Source organism: Halyomorpha halys, unplaced genomic scaffold (genome assembly GCF_000696795.3).
Source record: "Halyomorpha halys isolate HHAL.00 unplaced genomic scaffold, Hhal_1.1 Scaffold20.1, whole genome shotgun sequence".
In the NCBI taxonomy this organism is placed as follows: domain Eukaryota; kingdom Metazoa; phylum Arthropoda; class Insecta; order Hemiptera; family Pentatomidae; genus Halyomorpha; species Halyomorpha halys.
Window position 1 is genome coordinate 1,512,618 of NW_027110474.1, and position 13,543 is coordinate 1,526,160.

Here is a 13,543-nt window from a genome sequence, read left to right on the forward strand (position 1 = left end):
TTTTTTTTTTTAGTGATTAATAATTTACTATTTTTTGTTTACATTGTTTTGAATTATTCCATGTTGTCTAAATGATTTATAGATAATACAGTGATATCACAACAACTTTCTAGAGTCCTTAATTAACTAATTCAGTTTAATAACACACAAAACATTCATATATCAGCTAACTGCGTACATAAATACTGTGGCATAGGCGGGTAATGACAATAGGTGTCGTGGTTTAAAAACTTTATTTGACTAAATGTTAAATTTTATACATTATGTAGTGCTTATTTAGATTGAAAGAAAAGAAAATATAAAAAAAAAAAAATTGTACTTTTAAGTGGTTTTCCAGGAGAGTCCCTGCAGTCAAAGTGTTAACTAAATAAAATATAAAATTTGTTTTAACTAAACCTAAATTATAAGATAAAATATACCTATTTATAATATTAAGTTACAATAAACTATGCTTATTAAAAGATACTGGACGACCATTTATAATTTATAAAATGAAATAGGAATGAATGATAGCAGTCTGTTATATCTCCAATTGAAGGATTTAAAAAAAAAAAAAATATGATTTCCTGATATACCAGGTTGTAATCTTTTATATCCTATACTTGTTACTTCATTAATTATATGAATTGAATAAATTCAATATGATGGATCATGTCCAGGTGGTGGTTAAGAAAGGTACTAAAATTGAAAAAAAAACTACTAATCAATTAATAAATAAATTATTAGTTTAACTATTTATTGTAAATAGTTTTCTGTTATATTTCTACTTTTCTTGACCGCTAACTGGACCATCTATTATATATGCTCTACTGCCTCTTCTTTTTTTAATACTTTTTTGGATGGAATCATTGTTAACATTAATATATCTTAAAATTTTATAGCAGTTGTTAGTTTCCACTGGGTAACTCTAACTCGAGATAAAATGAAACTCCCAACAGGTTCTTAATTTGTTTAAATCATTAAAACCTTACTATATCAATGTTACCCACCAGTTGAATCCAAGTTCATGTCAGTTAGGTCACACTTCTTACTGATCTAGAGTATAATGTAAATATGATTGTTTTTTTAATAGTTAACCTAAGAACAAAAGTAACATCTCTTTTGTTGCAGATTTTGCCCAAAATAAATATGCCTCTTCTCATTCCAAACTCCTAACCTATTAGTTCTTAAACTCTCATTCTTAACAATCCCTGATAATGCTCCGAGGCGTCTGAAAAGAAGATGGCCATGGGACCTTCTAATTTAAATTAATGTTTGAAGTACCACCATTGGGTGGCTCCTTTCCATGATTTTCAAGTGTTTGAAACATACCACATATTTACTTATTGCATTTTTTTGTATAGTTGTAAATTACAATAAAGAAATAAATGATAATAATAAAAAAAAAAATACTAGAACAGGCTAAGCATTAAAAAAAAATAAAAAATACATCCATGTGAGGAAATAATATAATAGTGCTAAATAAAAAAATTTAGAAAGAAAAAGAAATTGACGTAAGTTAGATGCTAATCAGAAATCAGGTATGAAACTAAACATTATATACAGATATATGAATACCAGATACAACTATATCTGTGTAGTGCTTCACCTAATTTATCTCCTGAGTAATGTCAGGTACTCATTTTTTTAGGGTTGAGTGGACCCAGGGCGTGTTCTAAACCATGGTTTCCACCCTGACAGCTCACTAAGAACGTAATTTCAAATTTTTTTTTTTAAAGAATTGTTTATTTCAGAAAACTTGAGATTATATTATTGTCTTATTTCCGATTCCAATTACCTAATCGTAAAACATAAAAAAAATCATATTTTTCAACATATTTGTTTGTAATTTGATCTCATATTTCATTTACTTTAGATTGGTTCATCAAGGTCACCAGGTAAAATTAATATTTAATTATTTTTAAAGGAAATCTTCAAGCCCATGTTAAGCGATTACACTTCAGTGCTGATGGAGACGAGAGGAATTTCAAATGTAAATTATGCAGTTGTGTTTTCAGGAAGTTGGGAAGCCTTAATGCTCACTTTACCAAAGCCCATGCACTTTACCCTCAGGTAATTTTATTCATTTGTTTAAAAACTAGAAACTATTGTTTGAAAATGTAACCTTTTTTTTGTTTTTTTCAAATAATAAATTTTTGTTAAATAATCAAACTTTGAAAATTTTGCCCTGTAAAGTAAAGTTGAAATTTATACTGCATTATATCTGAGAACAATAAGGGCTAATGTCCAAAACTTTGAAAGTTTTGGACAATTGGCCATTTGTTTCAATTTCCAGATTTATTTATTGGGGTACTGATATATTATATCTAGAAATAAAAACAAATTGGAATTATGCCTTTAAAAGTTGTTTATATTTTGAAATTTTAAATGCTCGTAATTTGTCTAAATTTCCTAAACTGTCAGTTATTATATTATATCATCATTATCTTAATTTGTCATTGTAGAGTAATTTGACAAAACTTGAAGATGAGCCAAATGCTACTTCCCCAAAAGAAAAAGATGGTAATAAACTCAATATTAATGCTGATACATCTTCGGATTCGTCAAATAAGGGTAAGGATATTAGTATTATTGTAATCAATTTTTGTCTTTATTAATTTCTCTTCTGACGATCATACTCTGAAACTTTGTTTTAAAAAGCTAATTTTGGCTAATGATTTTCAGCGTAAATGAAAGTCTAATTCAATTTAAAGGTTTCACATATATCATAATAAGAGGTACTGTGTATAAATAATACTAGCACAATATGTTAAAAAGTTGTTTGTTTTCCTTACAGAGAGCGGAAAATATAAACTTTGAATTTGGTAATTCAAAGATATTATATTTACATCTCTATATATTGTTTGTTTGTCTGTGTGGATTCTGAATAGTTGTACACAATGCTGATAATTATGTTTGACAACTAGTTATGGAAATTCAATTTTTATTAGAAAGGAGGATTTTGATTGTTTTGAGGAGGATAGCTCTTTAAGGGTTGCGTTAGCAATTGTAATAATAGCAACTTAAATAGTTAAATAGTTAACTTAATAGTTTTAAATAGCTTTCAAATTGAAAACTACTAAAAACCAAAAAAACTAAAACTAAACATTATGTTGACCTATGGTTGTTGAAAAATAAAGTTTGTCATTTATGGTTGGAAAGAGGAGATAAAGAAGAATCCAATGAAACACATCATATAACCCTATTGTAAAAAATGAAGTTTTTCAAGCAAGCCTACATCTGCCAAGAGAGCAGTCGTGACTACGCAAGTGGACAATATAACAACTTCTGCTTTAACGCCAGTTGACATAACGATTGTGTGTGATCAATAATTATGAAGATACATAGGGCAACAACTAGAACATGTTTCATAACTACATTTATCTAAAGTTTGTGATCCATCTATAGTTTCTACATTCGCATAAGCAATCTATCCATTGTTTGGATGTATGGTACAATAACTGTTATATCAGTTGGATGGAACAATGATCAAGGTTCCAATTCTTATGTCAAAAAACCAATGTCTATTTGAAGAACTTCATTGGGTTAGATGAAAAACCTCTGCGAAATAGTAACTAGCACTACTAGCATACTAGGCTTTAATGAATTTTTTATCCTTATCTCCTGCCTCTTAGAGTTGCCTGAGATTGGAAATCTTTTATCTTTTATTATCAGTCTAATTTTAGTTCTATACTATTGTGAAAGTATATTTTAATTAATGATCCAGTGAATTTTATATTTCAACTTATATTATAAAAGTTTTTTAATTTTGTTTAATGCTATAACAGAGAATGAAGTGAGTAAAAGTGGTTCTGGAAAGGTGTTCATTACTGTAACTACTGTGCAAGAAGATGAAAATATAAACAAAGTTAATGTTGAAGAAAGAAAAGTAAATAATAATAAGTTATACGCTTGTAATCACTGCACTAAACAGTTCAAGAGGCCCTCAGATTTGAATAGGCATATTAGAGTACACAACCAGCAGAAACCGCTGAAGGTATGTGTATATTTTTTTATTTGGTTTGTTTTCAATTTTTCTCAAATTTGTCCCATTATACATTGTTTAGCGAGATTGCTTACATATTTATTCAAATATAAATTATTGCTTATGAATCTATAGCTGGGTCATATCAAGTTGTATGTAATTTTGAAATATGATTCAGTACTTTACAATTTGGCTAAATATTATTATTTGTAGTATTAATCTTGTTTTCATTTATATATTTTAAATGAATAAAATGCAGTCATATTGTTTTTCTTCAATATCTAAGAATTTTCAACATTCTAACTCATGTACTTAGTAGTGATGAGCAGGTATTTGAACGTCAAGTGAGGGCAGTACTTCTATTGTTAACTACCCAAAAATGTGTTCGGCTGGCCGTACACGTGGTGTACTGCAGAGGCATTCTGTCAGATCACCTATTGAGGTCAACTATATAAGTGACCTCAATAGGTGTACATACCTGTATAAGCAACGAGCCCACACACATTACAAGATGGCAGTTTAAAAGTTGCTCATTTTATTATTAATCTTCTTAGTAACCGTATCCTTAACATCTTCAGAACTAGATTCCTTAAATTGTATAAATAATTTCTATAGGATAGGAATTTTAGTTCAATTTTCATTTTAACTCCAGTTACTCCTGTAAGCTCTACTTTGAATGAATCTGACAATTTAGTTCATAAAATTTTAATTCGCCCAGCCTTCGTATCACTGAAAAAATAAAAATAATTATCCAATAAATATATCATCCTTTGAATTGAGGCAGAAGTCATAAATTTACTCTTTTTTTTCATAGTCAGGCCATCAAAATAAAGAATGATGTTTTTCATTTTTTTTTTTATCTCCTAAAAATAAGTAAAATGTTCATCTAACAAGCTCTTGACTCACTTATTTATTTATTTATTACTATGCTTTTTATTTATTTATTTGGTCATTTCATACGTTAGTTCTTAACTGTTAATTTAACATGTCAGTATTTTTCAAAATGTTCCAATTTACTTTTGGTTCTTTAAAAAAAATCATTTCTTTTTCTATTTAGTTAATTACAAAATGTTCTGATTTTCTGTAATTTATAGACAGTTTTTGTTTATTTATTTTTTATAATTTCTATTTGTCTTTTTTTACCTAACACTATTCCATGCATTATCAATTGTTAAAAAAAAAAAAATTAGCGGTTATATCAACCATGTAAGGCCAACAACAAGACCGATCTAGTATTAAATAAATAAATAAAAATTTACTTGAAACAATATTCATAGATTGTTTACAGTTAGTAATATTTAAATTGTATTATTTTATTATCTTTATATATTTGAAGCTTACATCGTGTTTTATTTTTTTTTGTAGTTATATTTTAATTAGTATTATTTCTTTTCTATTGTATTTTTTTTTCTAAGATCTTTGTATTTTTCTTTTCTTTATTAATTATTTTTTTGTTTGTTATGTTACTTATCATGCCAACTAATAATGAAATAATGATGAGGTTAGAAAATGTGGATACATATGTAAACAAAGATATTTCTTGCATTCTAGTTTTTTTACCAAACTAAACTGCAGTCACAACACATTAAATACAATGTGTGGATGTTACAATTAAGTTTTTTTTTTTGTTTCAGTATAAAATTGGTCCAAATAGTTCTACTTGGAATTCCAACACAGTGAAGTTGCAAAATGGAATAAAAAGGTATTGTTCTTAATGAACCTTATCTGTTTATAGGTTGAAGACTTTGCTTGATATTTTCTAATATATTAAATAAATTGAATTAATGTTAAATAATACCATTAATTTAGGTTTATCACCTTGGACAGTTTCATTTTTTATTTATGTATGCTGTTGCTTTCGGTGTCCAGTACCATATTTATTTGCACTTACAATTTTAAAAACAAGTTACTGTTACAACATTACCACAAAATTGAATTACTATTTTATCTATTTTTTTTAAAATAAGAAATCATAACTTTAAGTTTTGATCTCCATATTGCAGGACGTTGTGTATTAGAATATGTTAATTTGTCATCAATTACTTTTAGAATAGAATCATTTGAAATTGAAATTATCTATAAGTCTGGTTCATTATGGTTTTTTATTTTTAATCCGATTTACTCCAACTTCATGGCAGCATCAACAAAGACATCTACTGCAACAAAAATATAATTTATATAAAAAATATACTTAGAATTGTAACTTAATTTTGTCATAATGTGTAGTAATAACTTGTTTTAAATTGTTATGTACAGATTTATATCCTGATAAACGCCGAAAGCTACAGCATGCATAAATAAAAAGTTAAAAAATGAGACTATCTGAGGTGCTACTCCTAAATTAACATTAAAAATTGAAACAGTTGAAACAGAACTGACAATATAATATTAAATAATATAATAATTAGTTACAATGAGGTGTAGATAATTGACTGTAGATTAATGATTGGAGAAGTTTATCGGGAGGTTCGGTCAGCAAAGAACAACATAAATAAACAAAACAATATTTATTTATTTTATGCCGACGTTTCGACCTGAGTTTCAGGTCTTCACCAGGGGTTATGGCGTAGAAGGTAGGCCTGCAACTTCTACGCCATAACCCCTGATGAAGACCTAAAACTCAGGTCGAACTGAAGACATCATGTTTTTTTTTATTTGCTGTATGAATTTAAAGCTTGCCTGTCTCCGATAGTGGGGAAGCCAAATAACTGTTTTTATTTACAAGAAAAAAATGTACCAGTGACAAATTTATTCTACAAGTACATTATACACTAGAAACATACTCATTATGAGTTTATTAATTTCTTATTTAAATGGATCAAATCGATGATAAAACCATAATAAATTCTTAGGTAACTGTTTGTATAGTTTTTTAAATAAATCTTATTTCCACTTTCTTTTATTTGTTTTTATAGCAAACATATTGAAAATGTAGAGTTGTCTTTGGAAGAAGATCTGAATAAAATTGAAGTACAAGATGAAATCGAGACATCGGCCCCAATAGAATTATCCCAAATTAAAGTAGCGTCTCAAGTTAAAGATCCTACACCATCTTCTTTTGTTTGCCTTGACCAAATTGATGTTCCTTCATTTAATGGAAGCGTTCTACTCACTGAAAATGGTATTTATTTAATAATCTTTTATTTGCAATTGATGAGAATTGGCTGATTTTTTACATATTTTAATCAATAACATAATATAATCAATTGAAAGACTACATTAACCAGTAAAGACTTAATGAACCGGCCTTTTTTATTTATTTTTATCTTGAAGGTTGCCACAACTATAATTTTATTTCAATTAATAAACAAATAACTGTCTGATTATTTAAGAAGATATGGTAATCATTGATATACCTTACTAAAAATCATGGGTGAAGTATTTACAACTTTTCAATTTGTAAAAAATTTAAACATCATTATTTGACAATATCTTATTTTGATTTTATTATTTTTAATATCTATAACTTTAATTACAGGTAGTATTGTAGATATCAGCAGTGAACTTGAAGAAGAAGAAAAAGAAAAAGATGAAATCGATATAAGTCCATGGAAATGCGCTGACTGCAATTTGGAATTCAAAAAGCTTTTTCTATTAAAATCCCATCGTCGTAAAAAACATGGTGACATTCCATATAAATGCAGTCTCTGCCCTTGGTAAGAAAACTGTTTTAGCTTTTTGTTATATTTATTAAAATGATTAAATTTGTTAATTAAACTTACACATATTAATGGGACAGTTGAGCATGATCCTAACCAGATCACCTTAAGAGGGGAAAGGTTGACACCAACAGGTAGAATAGTTGAAAAATGATGATGACTTATATTAAAAAAAAAAAAAAAAAGATAGAATGGCTTGTGAAATCAAAATTCTTTGGAAAAGTCCAGAATGGTAAATTTTTTTATCATTTGAACGTTAGTAACATCACGGATAATTATGATTCCAGCTGTTGCATAGAGTAATCAGATTGGAGAGAATCAAGTTAATTAGATTAGTCTAGAAAATTGAAAACTCGAGATTGTAATAGTCTTTCTAGCAGTTTTGAGAAGTTAGAAAGGATTGAAATTGGAGTTTTAACTTGAGGAAAAGAGTTGCATACTCGTGGATTTGCCCCTGTGAGGCGCACAGTGGGTCTCAGAACAGGTTATTCTACTCATTACCAAGTTTGGTCTCAGATCATTGCGGTTTTTAGCCTTGAAGATCTCAAAAAAACTGTCTAATTCATCTTAGCTAGAATCCTATCGCCTCCATGATTCAAAACACTCTTGAAGAAATTCTTTCTCTTTTTCTTTGTTCTTGGAGTAGTCAATGTAATTTACATTTCTTTTTACATTATAAATGTTAGAACAGCTGTTATTGATATTATGAAGTAGCTTTTTGTAACTTTTATCCAAGTTCCCAAGTACCTAAAAGATTATTTAAATATCTTTTCTCTAAAGGTCAAATAGATTAATTTTTTTGTAAAACAATAAAAAAAAAGTTATGCTTTACAGACATAAATGGTTTCTGACAAACCATTTTACTGCTCATATTAATTAATTATGCTTTCAGTATTAGTATCTAAATATTAGTTGTATAAGTTAATAAACTATTCCAGATTTATTATATTATTGAGAGCATATCAAAGTTTTAGTTATTATTGTTTTCTTACTCATTAACTGTTTAAATTTTATCTATTCTCCTTTTTAAAGCTCATTCACCAGATCAACTCTCTTAAAAAAACACTTGGAGATTCATTCGACTGCTGGAAAATATTCGTGCAAAGATTGTGGGAAAGTTTATTCATGTGAATCCGCTCTCAAAAGGCATTATGACCATCATCTGCCTGGATTTCCTTGGGCTTGTCCAGTTTGTGGTGCTGGCTTCAAATCATTTTTATCTTGTAAAAGACATATTGTAATTCATCCTAAAATTGGTTCCGTAAGTATCAATTTTTAGTTCAATTATTTAAAGTAAACCATGTGTATTTGGTCAACAAATTTTATATGTACATTGACAACTTCTTGACTGTTGTAGATAAATATTTTTGTAAGTTTTGATCAGTCAATAATATACCTATACTTAGGTGACATTTCGCTACTTTATTGTTTGCATAGTCATGTCCTACAGTGAAAAAAACAGTTTTTTTAGAACAAATAATTTCTTCAACTAATTGTAAAATACATGTACATAGTATAATTGAAGATTACTTAAGAACTATTAAAATAAAAATATTACTTACAATTATTATTAATTAATTAATATTAACTACTTATATTACAAACCGTAAGGGGCAATTGATAGTAATGTTTTAATTGTAATAGTTATTGGTTATAATTATATAATCTTCAATTATAGAAGTTTTTGTAGTTTTATTATTGGTTGATGAAATTATTTGTTGTAAAAACTGTTTTTTCCATTGTAGGGCATGACTATGGAAACAATAAATATATATAATCATTTCATTTACTTATTTTGAGATCTTTGGAATTTACGGAAGTAGTTTTCAAAAATGTCATTAAGAACCCTATCTTATTAAACAAAAATCAGAACATTTACCTTAATATTTAAGAACTTAATGTTAGTCTGTTCTTGATGTGCAAGGTTACGTACTGCCACTTTTCATTTCACTTTAAAGTTTTGGAATTGCTATTAAACCTAAGCAGTTTATAGTAATATTTAGCCAAGAACAAGTCAACCTATTATCCTTTTCAGATAACATTAAAAAATACAAATTTGGTTTTAGTGCATCAGAGCAAAAGAAGTATATAAAACAATGAACAAACAAAAATTATATAATTTATTTTTTTACATGAGTTTTTTGCTCATGTGCCTATTTGATCTGTATATATTGCAGATGACATATAAACCAATGGCTGTTGAGTGCGGTCAAGAAAAAGAGAGCAACGAAGAGATTGAGCCTCCTAAAGAGAATGAAGTACTTCTCCAAGAAGAGCAGCCTGTTGAAGCTAAAAATCAAAATGGCTTACAAAATGATCTCAGGGACTTTATCAATTCTCTGCCCCCTGGTCAGCACTTTACGATTACAGGTATTCAAAACTGACTTATCATTTTTATGACATTAAATAGACACAATAAATATAAATTTTAAATATTCAAACATTTATAAATAAGTACAACTTGTAACAATTAGATAATTTGGAGGTTACCCTAATGTACTTTACTGAGGTCTAAATGATCTAAGCTGCCACTGAATTAAAAATAAATTGAATTTCTTTTAGAATAAAAAAAATCTAAAATAGCCTAAGAACCAATATTTTGAATTTTCAAAATATGTGACATCACGTCACTGAGATTTAGCGTTCTACAAAAGCCTTTGTCAGTCGGTATGATCAATTGCCACGGCACTCCAGTTCCAAATTCCAAGTAGGATTCATGCATTCGCAAGTCCTCCCATCTAATGTTTGGCTTATCAATTCTGTTTTAGTTTTTTTTCATGGAGTTAGTATCCTCTCTGGTGTCTCAGCATCATCTATTTGCATGATGTGCCTGGCCCACTGTAGTCGCTCCAGTCTGTTGAACCTGTGGAGATGAGCTTTGTTGTCCTGTGAGCTTCTTATTTTTCCACATGCCACTCTCTATAAGAGGACCAAAACTTCTTTTCTCATCCGTTACAGGATATGCCCAGACTTATGATCCATAGATTAAAACTGGGTGGACTAGGGTCTTACTTAGGGTAATCTCGGCTCTGAAGTGCTTTGCCAAAATAACTCTGGCCCACTTTTGCTATCCTTCTGCTGATCGTTTGAGAGATGTTTCCTGGAGTTAACCTCTGACCCCAGATAACTGAAGCTGCTTACCTTCTCAAAGCTCTTGGATCCAACCTGTTCAACATAAAATATATTTTAATTTATGTTGTCTATGAATTAATTTATTTATCCAAAAAGTTAATTACTTGTCAAATATTACTTTAATAGATAGCATGCATCTTCAGAGAAACGTTTCTTGTCCTAGAAGAGAAAGGAAGGGAGACTTTGGGACAGTATAATAACATCAATATTCCATTTTGATTTGTGGTTCGGTTTCTCTAGAAAGAGTCGGGGCTTACAAAATGTTGATTGATGACATGAGATCTTTGATTTCCAGGATAACTTGTTGCTGCATCAGGGAACCCATGGTTTGCTGCAATGTGTGTCTGAGTGATATGTATAGTTTATTTCTGTTTCTACATGCTATAAAAATACCACATCATGTGGCCGAAGATCTTCATAGATAAACAATAAAAAAAGATTCTTTTATCCCTCAGTGAAGTTTCATTGTTTGTCCAAGTTTTCATTGACAGCTCTTTTCAGGATCAAATATGAAAACGTAATTTTTTGATAATCTATAAGGACATTAGTGCAACACAATGGCTATTTATGTTATCAATGACAAAGACCAAGTTATGGGAGGCATTGGATGGAAACCTTCCAAAAGTATTCTCATTGTAATATCGCCCCTCTCATTTTCTCTATAATTATTGACATTTTGACTTCTGATTGAAACTAATTTTTTCTTTTCAATTTTATTTATTATATACTGTCACAGTAATTAATATTCAAATATTAATAAATTTAATTTTTCATTAGCAAACGAAGATGGTGGTTTTTCTCTATCTGCTATGAATCCTGATGAGCCGATAGATGGACAGTACACAATTATTGAAGAGAAAAATCTTTTTATTTCACCAGCTTCTTCACAAAAGCAGATCTATGAAACTTCATTAGATAATTGTATATTTTTACAGGTATCACAATTACTTTTATATACTTATATCTATTTTAATTAATTTTTTTTTTTTTAATATATAATGGTAGTTCTTATTAAACAAAGAGTTGACATAATTATTCGTGTTTTGTAATATTGTGGTGTATTTGTTTTATTGGATGAAATATAAACTGGTAAATGTATGAGTATTTTGGAAATGTTATCAATTGTCTATTAAACTAATGTTTCCGCAGAAGATTTATCATTTAATAAAATATATGTTAAATAAAATAAACTTCTTTATGAAAACAAATTTCCCAAATAAAAATATAGCTTTCTGATAAATAAAATTGAAACGAACTTGAATAAAATAAACGTTCGATTAGTTCTTTTGGTATGATATCGCTGTATAACCTTAGAAATGTGGAGGAGGTAGTCATAGATGTTTATAAAACTTAATAGAAATAAATAAAATTGACTCATTGCGACCCTCAATGTCTATGTATTAAGAAACTGCAGTGCAGTCCAGTATTAATTGTAATGAGATAGAAAATCTATCTTTGGAGAATCCCAGATATTGTTATAATAAGAAAGGAGGGATAGATTGAACATATCCCTACAGTTAAAAGTTGCAGTCTAGCGTTGCGGAATGCTGAATACTCAGAATAAACCGATGACTTACATTTAATTGTCGAAGATGTCTTGCTGAATCTGTGATATCTTTTAAATCCAAAAATACTGATGTGATTTTTGTACTTCAAAAAAGATCTAATAATTAACACATCATTCTAGAGACAACTTGTCCCAACCATTGTTTTGTGAAATACTTATATAATTTTTTTAACTTATAGAATTATTTCAAGATATCTGTTTAATAAAACATCAATTTTTTTTTTAATTGTATTAAGCTTTTTTTTGGAGAGGTATCCCGACTTAAGCAATGAAATAGTATTTAAATGCTTTAATTCCTCATATGCATATATCCAAAGATCTTTATGTATAAATAATCTTGTTTCCATGGAATAAAGTTTTATAAAATCATCTAATCTAAATATTCTGTAGAAAAAGATTGTATAAGATTAAGAAAAAAGAAATGAAACACATTTTTCAAGAGGGTGCTATACTTTTTATTTCAGTGGTTGAATGCACTTTTTGAATTAATCTTGTATGAAAATTACTCGAGAAAAACTAGCAACATTTTTTCCAAAATTAGTTGTTACTGGTTCCTAATAGATTTTTAGATGGTGGACTCGATTAAATTTAATAAATGAAAAATGAACTTTAAGTGCTCAAAATTGCTGTCGAATTATATGCCTGTTGTGTAAATTATAGAGGTGTTTTCAAGGAAAAATTTGTTCTCCGGAACATTTAGGAAAATAGGTTATTTATTGTTTTTCTCCTGTAGTCTTGATATGTGTGAGAAAGTATTGACAAAAAAATTTGAATAACTATTTTAAATCATTGTAACAGTGGAAGGTACACGATAAAAAATTCTTGAATAATTTCCCTCAATGTGTCCTTTAGTTTTGGCAGTTTTTTTTTTGTTTTCTTTTTTTTTTCGTTTTTTTAAGTTTGTTTTCCCATGTTTGTTATAGCCCAATTTAGAAATGGAAGGAGCAGTCATCACTGATGGTATTGGTAATCTTCTGCCGCAGACTCTGGAAAAGTAAGCTGGGTATAAGTCCTCAGATTTTGTTTTAAGTTTATATTTTCATTTTAATATTTTATATCTATCGTTTACAGGTGTGATATTTGTAATATAGTCTTTACAAACGAAGCAGATTACACAGTTCATAAATCAATTCATGCACAAGAGAAACCTCATACTTGCTTAACCTGTAACAAGAGCTTTATTTCAGCATTAGAATATGAGGCAAGTTGTTTAATTTATCA

The 13,543-nt window shown here is 28.5% G+C and overlaps 1 protein-coding gene across 1 annotated transcript in view; it reads left to right on the plus strand.

Moving 5' to 3' along the window:
* The window catches only part of LOC106681667 (zinc finger protein 236), a gene marked incomplete in the record, with an annotated part of 38,745 nt that overhangs the window by 15,141 nt on the left and 10,061 nt on the right, over positions 1-13,543 (plus strand). Inside the window, 11 exon segments of the mRNA XM_067048668.1 lie at positions 1,907-2,052; positions 2,445-2,553; positions 3,768-3,976; positions 5,599-5,666; positions 6,880-7,085; positions 7,443-7,620; positions 8,656-8,884; positions 9,801-9,993; positions 11,533-11,690; positions 13,246-13,316; positions 13,394-13,524. Of these exon segments, the coding sequence (XP_066904769.1) occupies positions 1,907-2,052; positions 2,445-2,553; positions 3,768-3,976; positions 5,599-5,666; positions 6,880-7,085; positions 7,443-7,620; positions 8,656-8,884; positions 9,801-9,993; positions 11,533-11,690; positions 13,246-13,316; positions 13,394-13,524 (1,698 nt within the window).